Raw genomic sequence first — 26,601 nt, 5'->3', positions numbered from 1 at the left:
GCTAATAATGTTTACCCCATGGAGACGTGAAGTAAAGCGAGACAACGTGTAAACACCTAAAAAATGCCTGGCACGTGATAGGCACTTAGTAAACCATAGTTACTGTCATTTCAAAACAGCGTTCTCAACTTAATACCCCTAAATTTACTATAGTAAATATAGTAATAGTAAATAGCAGATTTACTATTAAATTCTGATAGCTCAAGAGACACATGCCAGATTTATGTCTGATGAAGAATTTAACGTCTTTCTTGCTTTTTTTTTTTTTCTTCTTTTCTTCTTTTTTTTTTCTTGCTATTTTTGTATCGGTTTCCAGCTATATTTCAGTTGACCCAGAATATTTCTCATGGAGTGTTGCCCTGTGCAAGCTGCTAAAGTAGGTGGACACAGAATATAACCCTCTAAGATAAAAACTCCCATTTCTAAGCAAGGCTAACATTCAGAAAACAAAGTACTTTTCACAAGCAAGGAGGGGGAAGAGTTAAGGTAGGGAAATAAGGTTAATGGGAGGCAGTGCTAGCTGGGTCTGAAAAAGTGAAAGGAATTCTGAATATTTAATCAGGGAAGATTCTGGGGTTTAAGGTAAATTCTGAAAACACAGTGTGGGTATCTTGAGTGATGTTACCAGAGGTTTGGAATTGAGAGGGAGAACAGAGTAAAGAAAGAGGAAAATATTCTTGCCTGGGCAACAGATGAGAAGGGAAATGTAAGTGGAGGAGGCATTTGTTGAGGAAAACTGGGAAGTGGGAAAAGGAAGGTGAGTAGTTTTTTAGGGCAAGGTTTGAAAGTGTGGAAGCAAAAAAGGATGCCACTTAATTTAAATGAACTCAGGAAGAAAATTATCAAGGATTTAGCTGGAGAGGAGGATGAACAAGACATGTGAGGACAGTATTATTTGGGGGTGGGGTGGAGATGACAGGAGTGCTTGGTGAAAGATTGAAAGTGAGGAAGGAGAGTGTAGGGAAGCACAGATGCTTTCAATGTTCTGCCCTGACTCTGTGTTTAAGAAGCAAAATGGAGAGCAGTCCAAAGGAGGGGGAGGGGTTTCTTCTCCCTAAAGTCAGCTTGAGATGGCTATACAATACCCAAATTAAGACGACCTTCAGATAACTGGGAGAAATTGCCTCAAGGGAGAGGCAAAGAAACAAATCTGGGAGATAGACTGCCTGGAAACAGGAGAGGATGAGCTCACTAAGGGAGAGAATTTTGCAAACGGAAGACTAGAATTGAATTTTTGAAGAATGGTGAAAGATTAGGGGATACCTGGTAGTTCCCTGGAGAACTAATAGAGGCGTGGTGAATGAAGTAAATAATTAAAGCAAATCACCAAAGAAAAAGTACTGTGAGAAGTGAGAAGTGAGGGACTTCCCTGGTGGTCCAGTGGGTAGGGCCCTGTGCTCCCAGTGCAGGGGGCCCTGGTTTGGTCCATGGTCGGGGAACTAGATCCTGCACGCATGCCCCAGCTAAGAGCCCGCATGTCGCAACGAAGATCCCGCGTGCTGTAACTGAGACCCGGTGCTGCCAAAATAATTAAAAGAAGTGAGACGCGAGGAAGGCGCTCTTAGGAAGGGAATGGTAAAATGGGGCCAGCCGGAAAAAGGCAACCCAGAAAATCTTACCAGGCTTTTCTACTCAGATTAACCCTGTGAGCTGGACTGAAAAAAGTACTCATCTCTAAAGCAGGGATGACAATTACAGTGTGTACTTCACAGGCTTCTTGTGAGGATTAAATGGATTTATACCTGTAATGCCCATAGAACACTGTGTGGCATCTGGCACTATGCATTTGCTATAACGGCACTCAAACTCCAAAATCTTGGGTTTGAGTACTAGCTTGGGCAAATCGCTTCACCTGCCTTAGTCTCCTACCTCACCTGAAATTGAAGATGATAACGCTGACTTTACTGGCGGCTGTGAAAGAGGATACCTGAAAGGGCTTTGAAAAATGTAAACTACAAATAGATGGCATCGTTATAGCTTCCCCTCCCCAGTTTACAATAACTTAAGAGCTGACATCTGATGCTTTCTATGTTACAGGCATTGGGCTTAGTACTTTACATACATTATCTGCATACAGTCTTCAAAACGACTTGAAGAGGTTGGGTACTGTTATCGCTAGTTCACCGTCCAAAAACTGGGTCTCAGAGAGTTTAAGTCTGTGATTTGCCCAAAGAATACAAGATTCCAAAGTCCAAACGCATCAGAAGCTTCAAGACGTGGCCTAACCTGTTGCTTGTGGGGTTAAATGACTGACCTTGTATAACTGTCAGGGATTTAGGGCGGGAAACAGAGTCCCCAACAGAACTCCCCGCTCAATAGGAGAGAGGTTGTTGGGTAATGATTGACTTGCAGAGTAACTGGAAGAAATTCTTGGACTTCTATTCGTTTATTTAAAAAAATTTTTTTAAATGCTCTCTGGGGGCAAACATTGTGTCGGGTTGGGGATGACAGTCCTAACCCAGGTTACTCTCTGATAAGCTGTTTTCCTCCACTTTCCCTATCCCTTGGTTTCCTCGTATCCAAATGCGGTTCTGCTAATTTCCCCATTTCCAGGCGATCGTGGGACCTAGACTAGCGAGTCCCCTTCCCATCCCGCCGCCCTACCCCTTCCCGGATGGCAGGTGAGCGGGAGTACTGTGGCGAGAGGCCCTGACCGCCGCGTCTCAAGCGACCGTTGGCCCCCTCTGCTGGTCCCCGCCCCGCGCGGGGGCGTAACCGCCACTCCTCCTACTCCGCCCGCCCCCGGGCTTCGCGAACAATGACGGCCGCCGCCCGCCCACCTTTGACGTCACGATCAAAAACAATCCATTAACTACAAGTCCCAGAAAGCCGAGCGGCTGCGCGAGCTCGATCGCTCGCGGCTGTTCTGGCACAACTACATATCACAGGGGGCATCGCGCGGCCGCGGCTTCTCCACTACGCAAGTGCGGAAACGCCTGAGTTTCCGGCGTGGGTCTAGGCGAGCGAGGAAAGCTGTTAGGCTTAGGTCCTAGTTAGTGAGGGCTTTTTGTTTTACAAGTTTGGGCTCTTGGCTGTACAGGTAAGATAATAAGCTCAGGAACGCAACCGTCGCTTCCTTGGAGCCTGGGCAGATTTCGGTGCCTGGGGAGGCTGGGACAGATGCTGGACCTAGAGCTGCGATCCGGGATCGGAGATGATTCTTCGCTGTTCCTCGGCGTTTTCTAGTTTATGTAGTGATTTTTTTCCCCCACTCCAGCAATCGCTGTTAATCCCCAGAGCAACACTTTGTGTGAGGAAGTGTAAGTTCCTCCAGTTGACAACTGAGGAAAAGGTACAGAGAAGTTAAGTGATTTATTTGTCTAAAGACACTACCAGTGGTTGCTGAGCTGTTTTCTTATTGCTGTTTTGAGTCCGAAGCCGGTATTCTCTGCTTTGCATCCGGATTGCTGGTTCCCTTTCTTGTTGACTGAGAGGGTTAGGGATTGAGCATCTGTTGCCTTTTTAAGTCTGGAGTATCCCAGTAGGGCGATGAAGGTGATGTAATCAAGTCTTTCAATCTGTAGATACCGTTTTCTTACTCCGAGTCATGTATTCACTGGGTGTTTTTCTAGAGGTGCCTTTGGGTTGTCAAGCTGTATTCTAGGTACTAGAGTTACAGCAGCAAACAAAAATACCCCCCCTTACGTCCTAGTGAGGATAGACAGACAATAAACAAATATATAGTGAGACAGATGGTGATCGGAGGTAAGAAGAAGTATGAAGCAAGGTAAGGAGAAACGTCCACCGGAGGATTTTGAAGTGAGTCCTGACTTCTGTTTTGATCTGATATTTGTGTTCTAGGCACAGCAGCCACACAAGAAAGATGGGAGAGGAGGCCAATGATGACAAGAAGCCAACCACTAAATTTGAACTAGAGCGAGAAACAGAACTTCGCTTTGAGGTGGAGGCATCTCAGTCAGTTCAGTTGGAGCTGCTCGCTGGCATGGCAGAAATCTTTGGCACAGAGCTGACCCGAAACAAGAAATTCACCTTTGATGCTGGTGCCAAGGTGGCTGTTTTCACTTGGCATGGCTGTTCTCTACAGCTCAGTGGCCGCACCGAGGTGGCTTATGTCTCCAAGGACACCCCTATGTTGCTTTATCTCAACACTCATACAGCCTTGGAGCAGATGCGGAGGCAGGCGGAGAAGGAAGAAGAGCGAGGGCCCCGGGTGATGGTAGTGGGCCCCACTGATGTGGGCAAGTCCACAGTGTGCCGTCTGCTGCTCAACTACGCAGTGCGTTTGGGCCGCCGGCCCACTTACGTGGAGTTGGATGTGGGCCAGGGCTCTGTGTCCATCCCTGGTACCATGGGGGCCCTCTACATTGAGCGGCCAGCAGATGTTGAAGAGGGATTCTCTATCCAGGCCCCTCTGGTGTATCATTTTGGCTCCACCACTCCTGGCACCAACATCAAGCTTTATAATAAGGTCAGAGCCAGGGCCAAGGTGGGGTGGAGGGAAGGGCTGCTGTCAGGTTTGGAAGCTGTGCAGAAGTTTGCCAGTTAAAATTCTTTGCTCCCTCTCAGCTGGTATTACTGCCACATGATTTTGGAAAAGACGGTTTCAAAAATAAGTCAACCTCAGATTGGTACACGTTTCTATGGACCTGTCCTTAAGTGATTTATTAAATTTCTACCTAGGACATGAAACACAAGAGACAGAAAAAGCAACATAAAATAAAAATTAAATCCACGTTATGGGGTCACAACCACAGCCATTAAGAATGTCCATTTTTTTATATCTAATTCCACTTATTCTAAAGAAGGCTAAAAGAGCTGTGGGTTGGTTTGTTTCTGTGGGTTTTTTTTTTTTTCCCTCACCTCGATCCTTTCTTCTGCAGATTACATCTCGTTTAGCAGATGTGTTCAACCAAAGGTGTGAAGTGAACCGAAGGGCCTCTGTGAGTGGCTGTGTCATTAACACCTGTGGCTGGGTCAAGGGCTCTGGTTACCAAGCACTGGTGCATGCAGCCTCCGCCTTTGAGGTGGACGTAGTTGTGGTTCTGGATCAAGAACGACTGTACAATGAACTGAAACGGGACCTACCTCACTTTGTACGCACCGTGCTGCTCCCTAAATCCGGGGGCGTGGTTGAGCGCTCCAAGGACTTCCGGCGGGAATGTAGGGATGAGCGTATCCGTGAGTATTTCTATGGATTCCGGGGCTGTTTCTATCCCCACGCCTTCAATGTCAAATTTTCAGATGTGAAAATCTACAAAGTTGGGGCACCCACCATCCCAGACTCCTGTCTGCCTTTGGGCATGTCTCAGGAGGACAATCAGCTCAAGCTAGTGCCCGTCAGCCCTGGCCGAGACATGGTGCACCACCTCCTGAGTGTCAGCTCTGCTGAGGGCACAGAGGAGAACCTTTCAGAGACCAGTGTGGCCGGCTTCATCGTGGTGACCAGTGTGGACCTAGAGCATCAGGTGTTTACTGTTCTCTCTCCAGCCCCCCGCCCACTGCCTAAGAACTTCCTTCTCATCATGGATATCCGGTTCATGGATCTTAAGTAGAGACGAGCAGGAAGCCTTGCTGCCTGGGGCATAGAGATCTTCTGGCCATCACCTAAGGCAGATGGGCTGAGGTATGAGAATCTCCCGAGGCCAGGCTGACTGATAAATGGTGGACTACTCGAAAGTTTATATTCTACCTCTTAAAACAGGTGGTGGTAACCTAACTCTTCAGATCTTGAACCAGAAGGAAAACCATGAGAATATAATTGGTTTCTTAGGTCACCTGCGTTGCCACTTTGAATGATCTGAGTTCCAGAGAAGTCCCATTTTTTTCACTGTGCTACTTTGTGGACTAATTTACTACTGCTCTATATTCTGTATACAGTGCTTGTTAGCTTGTTTGTCCAGGATGAGAGAGTGAATTCAAAGGACTCCTTCCAATAAAGTTCATACTTGGGGAAAAAAAAAAAGATTTTAATAAACATTTTTGCCATATCACAGAAGTTGGTGTAATTTTTAAAATTTTTGTTTTTCCCCTAAACATTATAGAAACATTATTGGAATGATTTATTGCTGAATGCCTAGAGGAGAAGAAAGCCAAGAACACCTGTGAGCTAAGCAGGTGAATTTTTATGATGAGTCCCCTTTCTTTGGCACTTAGGTAAATAGATGCTAAATCTGTTGTTTAATTGGAACCAGACCATAAGTCAAAATGTAAATTGAGCTTTCAGGTGGTAAGCTGGGAGAGCCCATTCTCTTTGATCTCTTGTAAATAATTGTCATTCCTGGTTTGGACTTGCATTATTGAATAAGTATCATGATGCCTTTCATCCATTCGTTCTTTTTTTTTTTAATAAATTTATTTATTATATTTTGTTTATTTTTGGCCGTGTTGGGTCTTCGTTGCTGCACACGGGCTTTCTCTAGTTGTGGCGAGCGGGGGCTACTCTTCATTGCAGTGGCTTCTCGTTGCGGAGTACGGGCCCTAGGTGCTCAGGCTTCAGTATTTGCAGCATGCTGGCTCAGTAGTCGTGGCTCACGGGCTCTAGAACGCAGGCTCAGTAGTTGTGGCACACGGGCTTAGTTGCTCCGCAGCATGAGGGATCTTCCTGGACCAGGGCTCGAACCTGTGTCCCCTGCATCGGCAGGTGGATTCTTAACCACTGCGCCACCGTGGAAGTCCCCATTCATTATTTCCACAAATTTTTATCATGCACCTATTATATGACAGGGACCATTCTAGATGGGGCAACAGGATAGATGAAGTCTTGCAGAGCTTACACTAAACATAAAAAGGTAAGTGCTATGCAGAGACTTACGATTGGGTGATAGGAGAGAGTGGCTGGGAGGCTTTTTAGATTGGATGGTCAGGAAAGGCCTCTTCTGAGCACACATTTTCAGTTAGGACCTGAATGGCTGTGTGAAATTGGGGCAAAATCTTCCTGGTGGAGGAAACAGTGCAAAACCCTAAGAAAGGGAAAAAAAAAACTTAATGTGTTGGATGAAGGGAAAGGCCAGTGTGGTTGGAGTGTAGTGAATCTGGGGGAGAGTGGTAAAAGTTGAGGCTGGGGTTGGGGGAGGGGGGCAGCAAAGACCAGATAATGTAGGGCTTTTGTAATCCAAGAGCAGTGGGAAATGATGGGAGAGGGGTAATGTCTTAGTCCCTTCGGGCCGCTGTGAAAAAATACCACAGACTGGGTAGCTTATAAACGTCAGAAATTTTTCACATTTTTGGAGGCTGGAATGGCCAAAATCAAGGCACCAAGCATGGTCACGTTCTGCTAAGGGCTGTCTTCCAAGTTGCAGATTGCCTGTCTCAACTGTGTCCTCACATAGTGAAAGGGGCAGGAAGCTCTCTGGAGCCTCTTTTATAAAGGCACTAATGCCATTCATGAAGGCTCTACATTCATGACGTAAGCATCTTTCAAAGATTCCATCCCCTAATACCATCATCTTTGGAGATTTCAGCATAAGAATTGGGCGGGGGCACAAAAATTCAGGCCATAGCAGGTGGCTGGACAGACAAATGACATGATTTATCAATAATTTACATTGAAGAGATCGCTGCTGTGTGGAAAATGGGTTATAGAGGCAAGAGAAGAAGCAAGGACACAAGTTAGGAGACCTGTGGTAGCTTCAATGTGAGAATGGATTAGAAGAGAGCAGCAGAGGTAGAGTTGGTGAGTAGATTGCCTTGGGATATTTTGGAGGTAAAATTGATAGGACTTGCTGATGGGAGAGGTGAGGAGAAGCAAGTGGAATCAAAGATGATTCCTACATTTTTTACTTGAGCAACTAGATCCGATCTGAGATCGGGGAAACTCTGGGAGAGGGGAAAAGGAAACCGCAGGAGTTCTACTTCGGCAGCGTTAAGTTTGAGCTATTAGTCATCTATAGGGGATGCCACATAGACAGTTGGAAACATGAGTCTGGAGGGTTGGGGAGAGTTAGGGTTGAAGGTTCGTGGGAGCTTTTGGCCTACAGAGGGCATTTAAAGCAATGGTAATGGATGAAGTCACTTAGGGACTGTGTAAGTGGAAATCAGAAGGAGGCAGAATAATGGGCTTTCAGGGCATTCCAAACATAAAAGGTAAATTATAATGGGAGCTAGCAAAGGAGACTTGACTATTGATCTGGAAGCATGGATGTCGGTGTTGACCTTGAAGGGTGTTGTCTTGGAATGGTGGGGATGAAATCCTGTGGAAATATATTGAGATAGATAAACAAGTGGAGATGACAACTGTAGAGAACTCTCAAGAAGCTTTGCTTAGAAAGGAAGTGGGGGTGGGGTTATGGAGTCAAGGGAGAGTTCATTGTTAGGTTTTTAGATAGGATGCCTCTCAGCATATCAACAGATTCTAGAGGGAGAAAATTTAATGATGGGTATGGGTGTGTTCTTTACATGGGTGTGTTTTTCATTTTTCAAATAAAATGTCAGAAAATTCAGAAGAAAATGAAGGGTGTGGGATCCAGAGCACAAGAGGGGAAACTGTGCCTTAACACAAGCAAAGACATTTCAGAAGGACAGGAGGGAAGGCAGCAGTATTTAAACATAAAAAGGTCTTTGGTGGTTTTGGTTCTGAAAGGGCGTTCTTCTTTGCACCTAAATCCAAGCCTAGCATTTTGTTCCTGTCTTCCTGTAAATACCAGAGAGTTGAACTAAAAAAAAAAAAAGACCCTGTAGTTTGCCATCTATAGACATGAGGAAATGCAAGTGGAGAGGATTTGAAGAAGTACAGATAAACTACACTAGAAAAAAAAAACAAACTATAAGGTATTACTTGACATATATAGCAAAGTAATTTATTTGAAGTTCGGTGGTCTGGATATCTCATTGTTTTAGTCTAGATCAGTGGTCCCCAACCTTTTTGGCACCAGGGACCGGTTTCGTGGAAGACAATTTTTCCACAGAACGGAGGGAGGGGGTGGGATGGTGTTAGGCGGTGATGCTAGCGATGGGGAGCGGGGAGCGGCAGATGAAGCTTTGCTCGCTTGCCTGCCGCTCTCACCTCCTGCTGTGCGGCCCGGTTCCTAACGGGGGTTGGGGACCCCTGGTCTAGTTTTTACTGTGCAGTACTTTTCAGAAGTGGCTGTCAGTTTAAACCTTATGTTCTATTAAACATCCTTTCCAGGAAATATCTTGCACGATCCTAAGGAAAACTGGATAAGAAAATGGAATCTCTCTCTAAACCTTGGGATAGTGATTATGCCACCATTAGTGCTCACCTATCTAAGAGCTTGGCATACAGTAATCCAGTGTCCTAGGGGAGTTTAGTATATGTGGTTGGTTGGCAGAATGTAGGATACTCATTCCTATTTAGCACTGTCTAGCCAAGAGACAAAACAATTTACAGGTTCTTAGACTGCTGAAAGTGGGAAGAGAAAGATCCCTAATCCGTGAAGTTGGGTAAATGAAGTCTTAAAATCCAAGAAAAATACACAATAGGAAAATGACATTTGATTTCTTCCTAAGGAAACAACCTGATTTACAAATAGAAAATCCTCTATAAATAAAACAAATATTGTATCTCCAATACCTTACCTTTACCTTCTATAAGGTCTAAAGTTTTTAAAATTTTCATTTTTTAAATGAACACTGTCATTAAAAGAGAACTCTCCAGTGTGATGCAATAAATGGCAGATTGAAGCCCTTTGCAAGAATGAACTAGAACCTGTTATATATGCCATGTCAGAGAAGGAACTAGACTAGACCTCAGAAAACAGAAGGTAGACTTTCTCCTTTCCCTTCCTGCTTAGTGCTAACTTATCAGAGCACAGTCAAACCATCAACATCTGACACCAAAGCCGAGGACAGACCACAGGATTTAGAATCACTTTGCAGGTGAGACACCTTGGCTTCAGAGAAGTGGCTGGTGGAACACTTTTTTGAAAGACTATTATGTAATAGCCAGAGCAGCTTTCAAAAGAGAAACGGCCTTGAGCGAAATGAGAGAACACCGGGCCTTGCTCTTGGGTTCACAGCTGTGTTGGGCTAATTAGGGCAAAATGTGGCGCTGTGAGCTAAGTAGAGCTGGCCAGCAGCTCGCCAGGGACTGGAGCTTCTAGAGAACCTTTTCCTTCCTGTCTGTATTCCCGGATTGGGAGAGGTTAGGCTTGGGGGCGTCCAGCCTGTGTGTGGCGGTGAAACACAGGGAAATAAGCGGAGCCAAGAGCCGGCTCTCATTCCAGGGGGCTGCCACCGCCTCAGCGCGTATTCCCTGCGCCTCCTTCCACGGTTGGCACTACGGCTCCAAGGCTCGCGGCCGCTCTCCTTCCTCTTCCTCCCGTGCCTTAGGCAGGAGCTTCGGCCCCCACTGACTCTTCCAGTCCCTGCGGCCCTTCCCTGCGGAAGCCACAGCCCAGACTTTTCCATCATCCTGGGATTCTGCTGGTACCAAGGAACTCGTCGGAGTTCCATAAAGATGCTCCATAAAGATGGTTTTAAATAAAGTTTTCGCCATCCAAAAAGGGGGGAGGGACTGGGGGAGGGCTATTTAGTGGCCAAACCGCATTGGCCAATGCATGAAGGGGCTGAAGCAGGAAGACGAAGGGGCCAGTGGATGATTGGTTACGCCAGAAGCCTGTCTAGACTGTACCATACTTATTGGAGGGGGGGGTTGGCGAATTCGGGAGGGTAGCTGCTTGTTCTTGAGTACTTTCAGTAAACACGTATAATTATTTTTTACTTCTGAGGATTTCTGCTTCGATTCAGGAGGGGTAGAAAGCAGGACAAAGGAAAAAGGAATATTCGCTCGGCCATTTCCCAAGTTCCAACTCCTGCGCAGTACGCCCACCCTCCCCTCCCCGTTGCCTGCGGAGCCTGACGGCCCTGCGCGCGCGTTCTCGTTTTCTCGCGTGGTACGGCGCTGTGCTCCTGCAGCCAATCAGGCCGCGAGGTCGCCGCGGTCGCCAGGGTGCGCGCGCACGCCCTAGAGCGGAGTTGGGGTGGGGGCTATGGGTGAATGGGAGAGTGAGCGGGGGCGGGCACGGCGGCGCGAGCCGCATGAATGAGAGAAAAGTGCCCCGCGCGAGATGTCGCGCGCACCCGGGACAGGGAGCCAATGAGAACGCTGGGAGGGCTCGCGACCCGGCACTGAGGGCAACGGCCGCGCGCCGGCTCGAAGACGAGCGTCGCCGGGCGGGAGCGCGCGGAGCGGGGCGGGCGTGGAGCGTGCGGGGGCCGCGCGCTGCCTCTCAGAGGCCGGACGGCGCTGCTGAGAGGCGGCGGCGACTACGACGGCAGCGGTAACGGGAACCGCGCCGGGGGTGAGTACTGGGGACACGGGTCCTTGCGGAACCGGAAGTGCCGGGCCAGGAAGGTGGGAGGGGAGAGTGACCTCTAGGGAAGGGGGACCAAGGAGGGGGAGGTGGCTTGAGGCCCCGTTCCTCCCCCGGGCCGGGTCATCCAACTGCGGCGGGACCCTTGGGCCCCGGAAACGGACGACGAGTAGAGGCCGGGGATCCACGGCTGCCGGGGCTCAGAACGGGTTAGTGTCGGGCCGCCGGGTCCTAGCTCGGGACCCCGGTCCCTCCGCTCCCGGCGCCCAGCCGCCGCCCCTTCCGCCCCCGGCCTTGCGCCCCGAGGCTCTGTCGCCTCCCGCAGCCTGCTCCCGCAGCCCCAGTGGGCCCTGCTGCCGCGGATTCCGTCTTCTCTGTCTCGGCCAGCCCTGCCCCATACGGTGTTTCTCAGTGCCCCGGCTCCGCGCTGGGGACTGGATGCTGTTCCCTCCCTGCGTTTCACGTCCCCTCGCCCCATTCTTCTGATACTTATTTTGGCTCAAGCCTCATCCTGTTACCTGTTCTTTCGCATCCGTCCGCTTCCTCCCCTACCCCCACCAGCCGGGAGCTCCACGCTTTTAGTACTTTGTACTTTTTACAAGTGGGAACTCGAATATATTTGCCATTTTTTTACGTATAGGAATCTCTTATGGGACAGGGCAGAAAGTGTTTTACCCACTTGGCCGCATGAAAACATTGAAATGAGAAGTAAGAAAGTGACAGCGTTATGAAAGGAGGTGTAGGATCACTTATATGTTATACTCTAGACCATTTTTCTGCCTTGCATTTTTCACTTACTGGTTAATGCCATCTTGTCTAGGTTGACCTTATATTCTCATCTCTATCCTTTTATCCCAGTATCCCTTTGTACTATATTAAATCTCTTCAGAATATTCATTATCACCCGTTCTTTAAATGCTTACAAGATTTATATTGCCATGTACTTTGGTACCTCGGTATAAGATGATAATACCCATATTAAACTTCTGTTTGACTCTTCAGCCAGTATCTTGACATGTGCATTATTCCATGAAACGTTGATAACTGTGTTCAGATTTACTGTATTATACTATTATACCACTTTATTTCCACAAACAATACTTTTGCTCTCAGTCATGCTGCCATGTCCATTTACCCCTTTAAGGAGGTACTTGTATTAAACGTTTGTTAAAGCCTTGAAACCACATATTCTATAGTTTGTTTTATATATACATACTACTATTGCATAGACTAAGCCTGAAATGTGTCATACACATTCTTGTACACCTTTCTTACACTGGTATGGATCCAGACTGCTGGCTCTGATGAGCCACACTCACCCTGCAGTCTCATCCCTACTGCCCACAGTAAATCCTTCTGCTAAGCCTTGGTGCATCTTTATTATACCCAATACATTCTTAGGTTTTGTCTTGTCACTTCTAATGCATATGCCCTAAACATCTGAGACACTGATATCTTTTGTTTCCCAGTAATGTACTCCCTAGATGCCGTGGCCTTTTATGTCTCTGAATTACTTTGGCAGTATTAGCCCATGTGACTTTTCTCCTGTCAGAAAATATAATCTGAAATAATATATGGTGTTTAAATGATATCCTACCCTAGATAAAATATAAGCAGTGCAATTTTCCATCTTCTCTAATCTTTGGGGTTTTGAGGGGCAAGTTTACTTTAATAGTACGTCTGTAAAGCAAGAATTTGCTTCTCATTGTTAACAAAGTTACTTAAGCCTAAATTCAGAAAGTTGGGTTTTGATTCCTGTAGGAATCAATCTATTCTAATAATGCTGTTTGGCCCTCTAAAACTTTTTTTTTTTTTGAGAGAGAGAGAGAATGAATGAATCTTGAAGGAAGGCACCTTAGCCTTTCAGGCCACAGAAAAGAGAGGAAGTGCTAAGTTCCAGGGTACATTGATATTTCACTATTCAAAACTTCTGGTATTTTAATTTCAGCCTTTGGAATTAAGGAAGCTATTACTCCTCTTAGGTGGAAAAAAACCTTAAGTAAATTTTTGGTCTGCAGATTCCAAGTTGTCCTCACTGAGCAGGTAGTGTAGTGGATGAGAAAGAGGTAGAAAGGGTTTGTGTCGGCAAAGGGGCCTGTGGACTCTTGGGTTCTGAACCTGACTGCTCAAGTCATTCAGTGGAATGGCCTCAGGCGTTCTCTAGACTTCAGTTTTACCGAGTGGGATAAGGAACTGTGTCACCAGATAATGAGTTAAATGCTTTGCGATCACTAGATGAAAAGCATCCTATAAAATCCAAAGTGCTAATGTTATTTTGCTACTACCATCAACAGAAATAATTGTTATTTTTAATCACATAAGGGAAGGTGGGGCTCACTTGACTTCCTAATAGGCCAATGTAGGAATAAAAAACTGTTGAATTGGGAAGAAAAAGACCAGCCCCCGCCCCGCTTGTTGACTCAGTTTCTCATCGAGGGCATCTCACCTTTCAGTGCAGGGACATTTCTCATCCAGCTCCTTTCATGAGTTATTTCAGAAGACCAGAAATTCAGCTTTTGCCTCTTTAAGTTTATAACTAAAAAGTATAGAAGGGTAAGAGTGAGAGAGACATACACAGAAAGGAAATGAGACTGTCCTAATTTCGTCCTACTTTTTTCTTTTTTCATTGTAGCAATAAATATTCTCTTTGTTCAAAGACAAGTCTCTTTTCTAGGACTGCTCTTCACTGCTGTGCCTTTGTTTGTTTTTAGATTTTGATATTCTTGGTATTTGTTACTGCCCATATGTGTCAGGTGAGATGGGCCCCATCTGTGTCAAGAGCTAGTTCTTTGATGACCTTAGGCCAGCTGAAGCCATGTTTTTCTTTTTTCAATATGAAGAGGACTTAGAAGAGCGAAGAATTCTGAACCCATTGTCCTCCCAATTCTCAGTCCTTTCCCACATACACATAGTGAAATAGAAAATGATCTTTCTTTCAAAAGGCACTTTTTAACAGAGTAGCTTGTGGGGTTTTAGCCTTGCTGGTCTTAAGAAATGCCATGAAAAAATTTCTCTGATAAAGATATTTGTTTTTCTCCAGGTGAGGCACTGTAACACAGTTGAACTCTGCATCCAGAAAGCCCAAGATTGAAGAAGAAATATCAGAGACATTGACTAACCTGGAAACAGGGACCTCTTTGGAACTTTGCTTTCATCCACAGTAGCTTTTAAAAGTATCATCGAGTGGAATTGATTTCTTCATCTTATTTTGCTTATTGGGAAGAACATGGCTTCAGGGATTATATGTTTCCCTTTAGTTTTGCATGAACTCCATAGGAAAAGGAGCCCTTAAAGGGTTTGGGAGTAACAAGAGACTGAAGACAGGCAAGCTTGCACGAGCTCGAGCTCTCTCTCTGTTTTCCCTCCCCCTTCAAAGAAAAGGATTTACAACTCAACCTTGTAACAGCTGCTGCCCAGCTTTAACCATCAAGAGAAAGTAAATAAAATTAAACCACCATTGCCAGACTACAGGCCCTGAAGTCAAGGTGTGGGAGTGGTGGCATTGAGAAAGCTGCCTGAAAGGGACAAAGACTGCAGTAAAAACGGCCTCTCATTAAAGCTGGAAGGGGCGCCAGGTTCCTTCTTGGATTGAAATAGAAACACCTCTTTTAGGTGCTGCTCACATCTTGTGGAAGTGTGGTAGTCGTGGAGGTTCTGTAGTATCTCCTCCAAAGAATTTTTCCTTGCTTGAAGTGTTCCGTCCTACCCTGATATCCTCCCCTTCTTTCCTTTGGAAGACTCGCCTCCCTCCATGAGCTGTTCCGTGATCTGTCTGACTGCCCATGTTCTCTACCTGCAGCCATTTTCATGTGTACAGCCTACTGTTTGTCTCCAGTTTTTAAGCTGTACAAGTTGTGTTTCTTAATCTCTCCTTCTGCCTTGTTCTGGGGAGGTGGTTATTCATCATTTGGAATCACCTTTCCCCCTCCCATGTGCTTTCCTTCCTTTGAGATCTTTTGACCTTTGGTTTTATTTGGGAGGGGGAAGGGTGATAATTCTAAATTTTCTGCTTCCCTGGTTTCCTTCTGTACTCCTCTGGCCGTTGTCTCCCTCATCCCGTTTTCTTGTCTGTTCTGCCGCTGTGTGGGCCTGGGCTATGCGGCAGGGCAGATCTTCCATCAGAGCTCCAACATGCCCGCGGAGTCTGGAAAGAGATTCAAACCCAGCAAGTATGTTCCAGTCTCGGCAGCCGCCATCTTCTTAGTGGGAGCTACGACCCTCTTCTTTGCCTTTACGTGAGTTTTCTCGCAGTGGTGGTATGGGCGGGGGTGGGGGAGCTCCATGGGAGGCGGGCGAGGGGGTATTTTTCCTCTGGAGCTTGGCTACTTACTTGCAAAGGCAAGTGACTGGGAGAGTTTGAGGTCTGATACAGGTAAATCCAGATCCCAGAGATGCGGCAAGAAGAGTAAGAACAGGCCTACCCTCTCGACCTTGTTAGGAATTTTACTCTGCTGACTCCTCTACTTTCCCCTGCCTCCCTTCCTTTGAAATCACAGATGTCTTCGTATTTTCCTACCCAGTTTCATCGTTAGATGATTCTGCACTAGGAAGGAAATGGGAGGGAATCACCAGAGTCTTGAAGCAGCCTAAGCAGTCAGTTCTGTGAGAGAACTGGACCAGATGAAAGGTTTTTCAAAAAGTAGTGGCTTTTCCCCAGGATATCTGAAGCTTAGATTTGAGACTGTGGGAACTGGGAGTACTAGAGAACTTCAGAGTTGATTTCGAAGGTATACCAGTAAGATGGTCTTGGCTCTTAGTGTTATCAGATGGTTTTCTCTGTATTCTTAAGAGCCGAAGGCTGGAGAAGTGAAGGCCACTGGGAAAGGGCAAGTTTTACTTAGGAAGAGAGTTCTAGAAGGCTTCCTTTACGTTAGTTCCTGCTGAAGGGAATGACAGTCATTTCTCCCATTCCCTGGTCCTATTAGGAAAAACAGTTGGTGTCGAAAGATTTCCCACTTAGGATATTCAGCCTTTGTTCGTCTGCTTGTTACTGGAGGAGACGTGAGTGATTTACATCTTTTTCCTTTTCCCTGGTATTTCAGCTGTCGACTACCTGGCAAGCGTCTTTGCTGTTACCTGTTTATAAATTAACAAGTACCAGGCTTCTGAGCCTTAAACTGTTGAGTCATTGAGTTAGTGTTCCGGTTGTAGCTCTTGGAACAATCAGAGCATGCTAGATTTTCTGGGGAGTTCACTTTGCTGTGATTCAGGCTCAGACCTAATGGTGGGGTGCTGTTTAGAGCCAGTGTGAGGTTGCTGGCAAGAGGAAGAGAATGAATTGACGTGGTAGGGAATAAAGGCAGTTTGGAGTCATTGAAGGATGAATGAGCAGGAGGTGCTGGGGTACAGACAGAAATTAAATCTGAGATAGGAGGGAAGGGGCACCCGCCACCTCCACCCAAACAGGGCTTCTGATGCCAGAAGGAATTCTAAAAACTATGGGTCGTTTGGCCAAAAGAGTAATAATGCAAAAGTAAAGTAAATACGATGTTTTCCTATTTAGTTTTTAAACAAGGAAAGAATGAATCTATTATCTAAGGTGTGGGCATCATCCTGCTTCCCACCTCTTCCTCTAAAGAGTAGAAGTCCTAGATTCTTTGGCCCCCAGCTCTTCAGCCTGAGCATACCTGTTGAAACCCTCAAGGATTCCACTCCTACCCATAAGGAGTGAGTCTGCAGTGTCAGACTTGTTTTGGTTTCTGCTCTTATGACCACTAAGTGGAATCAGCATTTTAACCAAGGGACATTTATATGGGATCTTAGTATCTTTGTAGCTGTTGTGGTGCTGTATCAGGAGGGATAAGTACAACACCAATTTGACACCCTTAGACCTGCTTAATTGGGGAGGGTCTGTTTTCCTTTAAGAGGCAAAGCCTTCGGGAAGTTAGGAAATTTGGGGAACTGGCTAAGTGGTTTCTCTTTCAACCCATCCATTCTTGAGTTTGGACAAGCAGAAACCTTGTTCTTAATTTGCTAATCTGGAACCATTGAAGTGTTTGGCTGGTTATACCAGTTTTGCCACAAAGAGTTGTCCTGACATAGACATTTTCTCAACTGAGAGTTGAAGCTGTTTAACCTACTTCCCCGTTGCCTGATGCTAGAAGAGTAGGGGGCCCTCCTTATTGCATGGTCTCTCAGCCCTAGGACAAAGAATTTTGGAGGACAGTATTGACTCTTATTTGGAATTACTGCCTCTAACCCAAAGTTAGAAGAGCCTTAAGTCTTAGCTAGGGTTTTCCCTGGCAGTTTCCTCAGGATACGTTTCTGGGCTGTCTTTTCCTCCCTAGGCTTTCCCCTGTCCACTTTGGGGAGACATAAGTACCCTGTTTATCTTACCTAGCTCTTGGTACCTCTGAAATTCTCATCTCTTCCTCGCCATCTGACCATAGCAGTTCCTCTGCAAGTCTACACCTGGGCTGAGATGCCGCTGTTCTCCAGAGCTGTTCTGTCCCTTTTGATGTTCAGTTCTATGTTTAAAACCATATACCACCTAAAAAAGAATTACTGTTTTCAAATAGAGACAAGAGGAAGGCTCTTTCTGAACCAGCTCCTATTTGGGGCCTTAAACCTGTAGTTACTTTGTCATCCTCCTGTTCTCTTCTCTAGGCTACAGCTGTCTGTTCTTACATCAGTATAAACCCCAGGTGAGAATTACTTTAGGACCTATAGGACTGGAGTAGGAGGAAGAGCCCTTTCAGTTGGCAGACATAATTAGTGGAGGCCTGTGGGCTTCCACTAATTAGGAACAATTTACCCTCCGAGTCTCTCTGTCAGGTAGGGAAGGCTATGGGCAGAAATTGTCAGTTGGGCTTCGTCATCAAAAAAATGGTGATCCTCTTCTGCCCCAGAGAACCTCGAATAGAACAGTTGAGGTCTCCCCCTTTGCCCCCGTCCCTCTCATTTATAGGGTTTGTCCAGTACTAAAACTAGGCAGGAGTTATTGGGGAACCTGTGTTAATTCTTTTCCCTTTTCACTATTTGGGAAGGAGAGTGTCTGCTGAAGTAACCCTCCTGGTCCCCATTAGGTGACAGACACTGCATTTAAGATAACGGGCCTGGACCCTCATCTGGCTTAGTTTAGTCTCCTTTTGTGATTGGCGGGGGCAGTGCCAGGTGAGAGGAATAAGCACTGTTTGGGGCAAGCTGATTTTGGTAAAGTCTGTTAACCTTTGTGGACCTCTTTCTTCTGTGTATAATGAGGAAGTTGACCTAGAGCAGTTTATTTAAGCAATATGACCTTTTTTTTTCTCAAATGAGATCTTTTGGGGAACCCCAGTATTTAAAATGTCAGAGCAGGGCTGCTCTGGTTCAAGTGAGGCTGGTGCATAGAGGCCCAGACACTGCGTGTCTCCTCTTTGCCTTCCTGGGGACCCCTGAGACCTTCTTAGGGCTCCTGGCAATACCATTTGAAATAAATCGCAGACTTGTATCCCCTAAGGTCTCTTTGAGCTGTGAGTTAAGTCAGCTAGTTTCCCATATATCTGTTTCTAAAACTGATGAGGTGGGGACTTCCCTGGTGGTCCAGTGGTCAAGACTTTGCCTTCCAATGCAGGGGGTGCGGGTTCGATCCCTGGTTGGGGAGCTAAGATCCCACATGCCTTGTGACCAAAAAACTAAAACATAAAACAGAAACAATATTGTAACAAATTCAATAAAGACTTTAAAAATGGTCCACATCAAAAAAAAAATATTAAAATAAAATAAAATTGATGGGGAGGACATGGGGGTAAAGTCTCCGCTGCAAGTGATCCTCTGTGGGAAGGCTGAGTCAGGGCTGTCCAGAAATCCGTGATGGTCTTTCCAGTGTCCCATCCATGAAAGCTTTCTCCATTACAGTTTCTGCTTCTATCCCCTCTCAAGCATTTCATCCACAGAGTTGGGCAACCTCAGTGACTCTCCCTTCTGGCCCTTTTTTTCCATGACTGCAGAGGTGCTAGCACCTGATTTGAGTGGGAGCAGCCTCGTGATTTAGGGCATTAATTGAGCAGTGGTTGTTCTTTTCTTCCCCACGTTGTTTTCTCAACTAGGAATAAGCGCCCAAGTCCTATATCTTGTACTCAGCTGCTTGAAAGTCTGGTAAGACAGGACAAACCAAGTCTCTTACGAGAAATTTATCCACTAGAAGGGGAGAGATTGTTTTCCTGTGGAATCTTGAGGATTCCCCAGGGGCAAGAAGTGGGATATTCATTCTAGCCTTGCCTCATCACCAAAGAACACTAGTCACAGTGTTCATACACATAGTCAAAGTATGTGCTAGGCATGGGAGGAATGCATAGACTTGTTCTTTAGGAGCGAGGTGCCTCTGTTGTTAAATGTTCTTGGATCTAGTAGTTCAGAGGAGAGGAAGTGGAGTTGGCGATGAAGGTGGAGCTGGAATGATAATTGATGATGATGGAGATAGTTAATAATGTGGGTTTTTGTTTCTTCTATCCCATGAGTGCTCAGTGTTAAACCAGCTGGTTTAAAAAGAATTCTAGGCTCATTGAAGACACTGTCTCCTTCATTCTCGTACCTGTATTAGGTAGCTGACCTAACAAGCTTGGAGACTTTCCTGTGAATTACCTAAGGCTACAATAGCAAAGCATTGATCAAGACAGGGTTAAAATCCAAAGCTTCTTGACTCCTACTTTATTTTTCTTACCAGGAACTTATCCATTTTTTATAATGGGCAGACTTAGAGAGGGCTCGGAAACAGATTTGCAGGAGTGTGGGTATTGAAACCCACTCTCCCAATTTTATTTGGCCTTGAAAACAGAAGTGCTAAAGGGATGGGCAGAAGAGCCTGTTCTCCCTGGGATGGTGTAGGTTTGGGAGTCTCCTCGGTGAGTCAGCCAGCCTTCTGGGCTACGGCCACTCCCTCTGCTTTGGAGCTCTGTGATTATCGCCATCGGCTAAGGACGAGCCCAGCAGCTCCTCAGCCCAGCCCTCCTCTCCATCCATCAAAGGCAACAGATTCAGATGGGCCACTTGGGGTGGTCACTTAGGAATCTGGTGAAGTTCTGTAGCAATGGCAAGCCTCCCCCGGAGCCAAGCAGAATGTGGGATACAGTGGGAGCAGGCTTTGATCTCACAGGCCTCTCCTTGGTGGGATGTTCCCTCAGAGTGCTCAGGTTGGAAGCAATGGTCTTTGACTTGAATCTAGGAGCGGCTGTTGCCTGTGAAGTTGAGTTATTTGCATCATTTCCAGATACTGCCACTGTGAGGGTAGGCCTTATTTTGGCAACAGATATTGGAACTTGATTCTAGAGTTACACACTTCAGCTGGGATGGGTTGATATCAAGAAGGTTGTAGGGGTAAAGTTCATTATCTAGGGGCAGGTCATTGGCAGGCTGTCCAAGAAATGGAGTGATTTGCTTTGTTTGGAAATGCAGAAACTGGAGGAAGAATGGGGTCAGAAAGACTGACATCTGGGCCTGCAAGGGAACTGATGTCTCATTCTCATTCACCTTAGTTTCCCTCAGAGATGGAGAATACCCTTATTTTTTCAGAAGCTCAAGAGGCCACGTAGCCAGTTCTAGGAATGAGACATTTAAATCACGGACACCTCAGTGTTCTAAGGATTTCATTTCTTTTTCCCTTCTAATTATCTTCCCAGGCTGTAGGAGTCAAGTGAGTCACCCTTTCTCCTCTTCCCTGGGTGGAAATTGAAGTGACAGCTAAGTACTAGGGAGGTGCTCTGACCTGGACGACTGGTTTTCAGTTTCTCTCCCTCCCTCTTAAAGAGCCTAGGAGGTCAGGCTTTGGGTGGGGCTGTGTAAAGACTCTTGCCTTCTTGCTTGTATTCCACCCCAAATCCTGTCAAGGTATGGGGACATCTTTTTTGAATGAAAGAACCCCCAGAGGAAGAGGCTTCCATAGGAGACTTTGGTAGAATAAAACTAGAGCTGTGACTGAAGGTCTGTTTTTTCCTTGAAATCACTGCCTGCGCTCTAGCTTCATTATTCTGTCTCCCAATTATGTACTGACCCATAAAGAGAAGCAGAGTTAATTGATAATTACTATCTAAAAAGCCTGGCACATCATAAATATTTACTTAAATTTTTTTTTTTAATGAATGGCTAAATGGAATTTGAATAAATAGACGGTGCTGGTAAAGACTTGTGAGATGCTTTGTGACAATCAGTTTTACTTCTTATCATTAGTTTATTTTTCATTGAGGAGCTCAGTTCTTTTGAATTGTCCTGAATCACTATTCAGGGCTGTGCTTTTTATTTTTAAAAATTTATTTATTTTTGGCTGCACTGTGTCTTCGTGTGGACTTTTTCTAGTTGCGGCGAGCAGGGGCTGCGGGCTCTAGAGCACAGGCTCGGTAGTTGTGGCACACGGGCTTAGTTGCTCCACGGCATGTGGGATCTTTCCGGACCAGGGCTCAAACCCTTGTCTCCTGAATTGGCAGGTGGATTCTTAACCACTGTGCCACCAGGGAAGCCCTGTGCTTTTTATTTAAATGGAGACAGATAACCTCTCAACAGAATCCAGGACTGCTGTGGATTAATTCTCCGGAGTCAGTTGCTGTCTTGTTCTCCTGGCCCCTTCTTCCTTTCCTTCACTGAACTCTTCGTTTCCTTCCACTGGTCTAGATAAAGGGAACAAGGACAGATGCTGGCCTAATTCTGGAGATTAAGTTCTCAGCCACAAAGCAGATTAGGGTATTTAGCCACTGTCTTGTTATGGGAAGTTCTTCCTGAGCTGAGACAGGAGAGAGGGTGTTTGATACCACTGACCAAGCAAGCAGCACATCACATGTTCTTTTGACACTTCCAGCTCCCAGGAACCATCTTCAGAGAAAGGGAGAGCTCTTGCAGCATTCCTGAGACATATATCCTGACAGAAACTGAGCTTAATCCTGGACTAGGTCACTATTTTGTCAAGGAAAAGTTACCTAAAGCATATCTCTTGATTTGAACCCTGTGGAATATTGGATGTGTGGCCAGTTTCTTTTTCCTGCAGGATTTGGGGCTGCTTTGGTCTGATATCTTCCCTTTTTTTCCTCCTCCACTCTTCTGCTTCATTTATTCATCTCGGGGTCTAGTCCTGTGTCTTGGTATCCTTCCTTACCTGTGAGTGGTTTCCTTTTCTTTACCTTGAGAACTAGCCTCTAGTTGAATAAAATTCTCAGGAATATCTGATGTATAATGTGTCTGGAGAGACTTTAGGCAGTTGAGAGTAGTTCAGAGCCAGCTGGGAGGAGGGAAGAGAAGCCAGAGAGGCAGGTGGTGTCCCATGCTTTGGGTGAATGTGCAGGTCAGTGGGGCATGGCTGGGGTCCAGAAGCCTCAGGCTGTTCCAGAGAAGGGAATGCAGCTGGTGTCAGTTACATACTTAGTCCCTAGCTCTTGTGCCTGGTTAAAAGGAGGTAAGGACAGAGTCCAAAACATGTGCAAAGATCCACGAGGTAAGAACACAGACTTTAGTGCAAAGGGTTATGAGTCTTGTACCTTGATCAAAAATGAGTATTTACTTATTTATTTTGGGCTGCGCTGGGTCTTTGTAGCTGCGCGCAGGCTTCCTCTAGTTGCAGTGAGTGGGGTCTACTTTTCATTGTAGTGCATGGGCTTCTCATTGCGGTGGCTTCTCTAGTTGCGGAGCACAGGCTCTAGGCACGCGGGCTTCAGTAGTTGTGGTGCGTGGGCTCAGTAGTTGCAGCTTGTGGGCCCCAGAGTGCATGGGCTTCAGTAGTTGCGGTGCGTGGGCTCTAGAGCGGGCGGGCTTCAGTAGTTGTGGTGCGTGGGCTCTGGAGCGCGGGCTCAGTAGTTGTGGCACACGGGCTTAGTTGCTCCACGGCATGTGGGATCTTCCCAGACCAGGGATCGAACCCGTGTGTCCCCTGCATTGGCAGGCGGATTTTTAACCACCGGACCACTACGGAAGTCCTAAAATGAGTATTTCTGTGGGAAACTAGACCCACTTGTTGGGAAGGATAAAGATAATTTGAGACTTCAAAGGTGAACCACACAAGATTTATATATAGGTATGGGGACTGAATCTTTTTTTTTTTTTTTAATATTTATTTATTTATTTGGTTGCACTGGGCCTTTAGTTGCAGCTTGCCGGCTCCTTAGTTGTGGCATGCGAACTCTCAGTTGCGGCGTGCATGTGGGATCTAGTTCCCTGACCAGGGATTGAACCCGGGCCCCCTGCATTGGGAGTGTTGAGTCTTAACCACTGCGCCACCGGGGAAGTCCCTGAATCTTTATAGGTTTTTTTATGTGGTTGGTGTCCAAAGTGTTAGAGACAGCCCCTCACTTTCTTTATTATCTGTGCAGCTGTCCAGGACTAAGCCTCTACGTGTCACCTGCAGTGCCCATCTACAATGCGATTGTTTTTCTCTTTGTGCTGGCCAACTTCAGCATGGCCACCTTCATGGACCCAGGGATTTTCCCTCGAGGTAAGATCTCCCTCCTCTCTCTTGGAAGTATCTTACTGCCTTTGAAAAAGAATGATTTTGGGACATTTATACATTTGGTCTGGGGCCTTAGGAGTCTTGGGTTTTGGGATACTTTTATAGTCTAATGATGAAAAGCAAGTCAGATCTTAGGAATATATGTCATAACTTCTAGGCATCTGATCCACTTTGGGTCAACTCTTTGACTTTCAGTTACTCATTCAGCAGAAATTTATTTCGAGCACATGGGTTGGGCATTGTTGCTAGTTTTGATACTATCTAAGATGAATTAGAGAGTGACAGTGTGATAACAAACTGTAACGGAAGCATGAGAAAGGTTCTCTGAGACCTTAGAAAAGGGCACTTATATCTGCCCAGATAAATTGGGGAAATGCTGCTGAAGGTAGGTAGGAAGGACTTCACCGAGTAGAGGACGGAAGGGAAAGGCCTTCTAGGAAGAGGAAGCGGCATATACAGAATTGTAGCTGTGAAATGCAGAATTCAGTGGGTGGAAGTTAGAATGCGTGGTGGGGCCAGAAGGGGCAAGAGATAAACCAGAGCCAAGTGTAAAAGACTTTATGTGCTAAATTAAATAGATTATAATTCTTCCTTTGGACAGCAAGACGTCTTTAATTGGGGGAATCCCAGGATCACATTTCCTTTTACAATAATAATTCTTATAAGAATGTACAGATACCTTTTGGGAGGCTATTGCAATAATGCAGACCAGATGAGAACTTGAATTCAAAGCTGGATTTACAGATTTTTTATTAGTAGACCCAGCAGAATTTTTCACTACTAATTGCTTACTAGGGGAGAGTGAGAGGGTGAAGGAATTGTCTAGGGTAGTTCCAAGTTTCCTAACCTGAAAGATAGGTTGTATGCTGGTTCTTTATAAACCAAGACCCAAGTTATAGGACTGTTGAGTGGGTTTTGAGGGAAGACAGAGCATCTTAGACATGTTGAATTTGAGATACTTAATGGATCATTCAGGTAGTTACTCAACGGGCAGTTGAGTAGTCAGACTCATGGCCGAGTCCTCAGCCACGTAGTATTTGAAGCAACAGGAGTAAGATCGTCTAGAGAAAGTAGAATGAGATTAGGAAGGAACGAAAGTCAGCCTGACCAGCACTGACATTTTAATAATGAGGAGAAGGAGGAGCCGCTGAAGAGCCACTGAAGAGGGACTGAGCAAGGAAAGTTAGGAAGAGGACAAACCGGACACAGTGGGAACTGAGGAAAGTTCATGAAGTAGCTGATGGTTGGCAGTATCAGAAATTAGGTCCAGTAGTATGGAAACTCAAAGTTGCCAATTGTTTTAGTGTCTAAGAAATTAGTGATCTTAACAAGAATAGTTTGAGACATCCCTGGTGTTCCAGTGGTTAAGACTCTGAGCTTCCACTGCAGGGGGCATGGGTTCGTCCCTGGTTGGAGAACTAATAAGATCCCACGTGCTGCGTGGTGTGGCCAAAAAAACAAAACCAAAACAAAACAAAAAACCACACACACACAAGACTAGTTGTTTTTTGGTTTTGTTTTCATTGTTGTTTTTTTTTGGCCACATGGCTTGCAGGATCTTAGTCCCCGACCAGGGATTGAACCCAGGCCCCAGCAGTGAAAGCACTGAGTCCTAACCAGTGGACTTCCAGGGAATTCCCAACAAGAATAGTTTTAATAGTGTGTTTATGTATGTATGCGGGAGAGAGACAGTTAAATTACCAAAACTATAATGGTTTGGAAGGCAGTGAATAGGAAATGAGGAAGCAGAGTCAATGAGTATTAAGATTATTCTTTCAGGAAGTTAAGCAGAGAAGGCAGAAGATGGAATATCTTAGGGCAGAGGGAGGAGTTTTGTTTGTTTGTTTAATGATACAGAAGACTTTAGCATGTTGATAGCATGAGGAGGTGGAACCAGAAAAGAGAGAAGCAGGAGGTGATGAAAGAGGGTAATTGAAGAGTGGCCATCTTGAAGAAGGAGATGCTTTCCTCTGCGTGTTGGAAGGGTTATGCTTACAGAAGTAGGCTGTTTCTGGAATAGGAGGTGAGAGTGAGGACCAACCAGCATTAGTGGAATAAGAGATAGAAAGAGAATTGATGATGGTTGTTACTGATGACATCTCATTTTTCTCTCAAATGTGAAGTTACCTTGTAAGACTGAGGCAGGTGGGATTGCGATAGCAACTTCAGTGAGATGAGGTTTTTCTGAAATTCATTGTGCTCACAAAGCCTGTGTCACTGTGCATGGTGACTTTTGTTTCAAAGCGTAGATTAACAAAAGGTGCTTTGAGTCCCTAAAGCCAAGGAAGGCTATTTTAATGAGTGTTTAATGTTCATTTATCAAATATTTATTGATTATTATGATATGGTCATTTGGAATGATTATTATGATGGTCAAATAGCTCGGTCTTGAAGGGAAGATAGAGAAGACATTTACATAAATAAATACACTGTGGTAACTTTAAAGAGTAATCAAAGAACTGTAGTACTTTAAGAAGAGAAAGCTCACTTCTGATACATGATAGTGTGGAAGAATCAGGTATTTCAATATAAGTAGCACTTGAATTTTTTTCCTTTAAAAAACTTTTTTTAAAAAAGATTTTAATAAGTAGTGAATATTCATTATATAGAAAGTATAAAAAAGATAAATATCACCTATAATTTCCCAGCCCAGAGATAACTGCTGTTAGTTACATTGTGGTATATTTCCTTCCAATCAATATTGTGAAGATTTATACATACAATATTTATTTATATATGCCATAAATCTGTAGCATATATATGTGTTTTTATTTCTGTTTTCAAAATGGGATCTTTTTGTTTGTACAGTTCTTTACCTTGTACTTTTTCACTTAGTTACATTGTTAGCATTTCCCTAAGTCAGTACATTTGAAAACTTCTAATTCCTATACCATCACTTAGTTAATTTTTCCTTCTCACGGGTATTTTTTTTAGATTAATAATAAAAAATGAAAATTGCACACTATA

At 45.3% G+C, this 26,601-nt stretch overlaps 2 protein-coding genes and 1 pseudogene across 13 annotated transcripts in view; 2 read left to right on the top strand and 1 right to left on the bottom strand.

Annotated features, from left to right (window-relative positions):
- The first annotated feature begins 2,927 nt into the window (after positions 1-2,927).
- Positions 2,928-5,956, top strand: CLP1 (cleavage factor polyribonucleotide kinase subunit 1). Of its 3 annotated transcripts, none has more exons than XM_022591942.3 (3): positions 2,928-3,292; positions 3,802-4,429; positions 4,842-5,956. In XM_022591942.3, exons 2-3 carry the CDS (start codon positions 3,824-3,826, stop codon positions 5,511-5,513), a joined length of 1,278 nt encoding a protein of 425 aa, XP_022447650.1. In that variant the 5' UTR covers positions 2,928-3,292; positions 3,802-3,823; the 3' UTR covers positions 5,514-5,956. The 3 variants fall into 3 exon arrangements, with proteins under 3 accessions (XP_022447650.1, XP_022447652.1, XP_022447649.1); XM_022591944.2 differs by having other exon boundaries at positions 2,929-3,040; XM_022591941.3 differs by lacking the exon at positions 2,928-3,292 and adding an exon at positions 3,316-3,727.
- Positions 5,957-6,934: 978 nt separating this feature from the next.
- On the bottom strand, positions 6,935-11,709 carry LOC149748691 (uncharacterized; annotated as a pseudogene).
- Positions 9,723-26,601, top strand: part of ZDHHC5 (zDHHC palmitoyltransferase 5) — a 24,328-nt gene continuing 7,449 nt past the window's right edge. For 2 of the 10 annotated variants that reach the window (XM_089914798.1, XM_089914792.1), the window contains exons 1-3: positions 11,095-11,219; positions 14,272-14,667; positions 23,498-23,619. In XM_089914798.1, coding sequence (XP_089770924.1) covers positions 14,495-14,667; positions 23,498-23,619 — 295 coding nt within the window. In that variant the 5' untranslated portion in view covers positions 11,095-11,219; positions 14,272-14,494. Of the gene's footprint in view, positions 9,796-11,094; positions 11,220-11,317; positions 11,441-14,271; positions 15,467-16,156; positions 16,233-21,931; positions 22,627-23,497; positions 23,620-25,354; positions 25,658-26,601 lie in introns of those variants that run through there. The other 8 variants (XM_089914794.1, XM_089914793.1, XM_089914795.1 and 5 more) reach the window with 8 other exon arrangements.

Source organism: Delphinapterus leucas, chromosome 7 (genome assembly GCF_059928025.1).
Source record: "Delphinapterus leucas isolate spDelLeu-1000000601 "Yukka" chromosome 7, BTC_Dleu_Yukka2, whole genome shotgun sequence".
In the NCBI taxonomy this organism is placed as follows: Eukaryota; Metazoa; Chordata; class Mammalia; order Artiodactyla; family Monodontidae; genus Delphinapterus; species Delphinapterus leucas.
The sequence above is the reverse complement of the archived record's forward strand: the minus strand, read 5'-3'. Positions and strand labels throughout refer to the sequence as shown.

Coding starts and splice junctions, on each gene's coding strand:
- CLP1 (XM_022591941.3), top strand. CDS start 3,693: ATGGTGATCGGAGGTAAGAAGAAGTATGAAGCAAG. Junction 3,728..3,801: donor AAGAAGAAGTATGAAGCAAG/GTAAGGAGAAAC, acceptor TTTGTGTTCTAG/GCACAGCAGCCACACAAGAA. Junction 4,430..4,841: donor ACATCAAGCTTTATAATAAG/GTCAGAGCCAGG, acceptor TTTCTTCTGCAG/ATTACATCTCGTTTAGCAGA.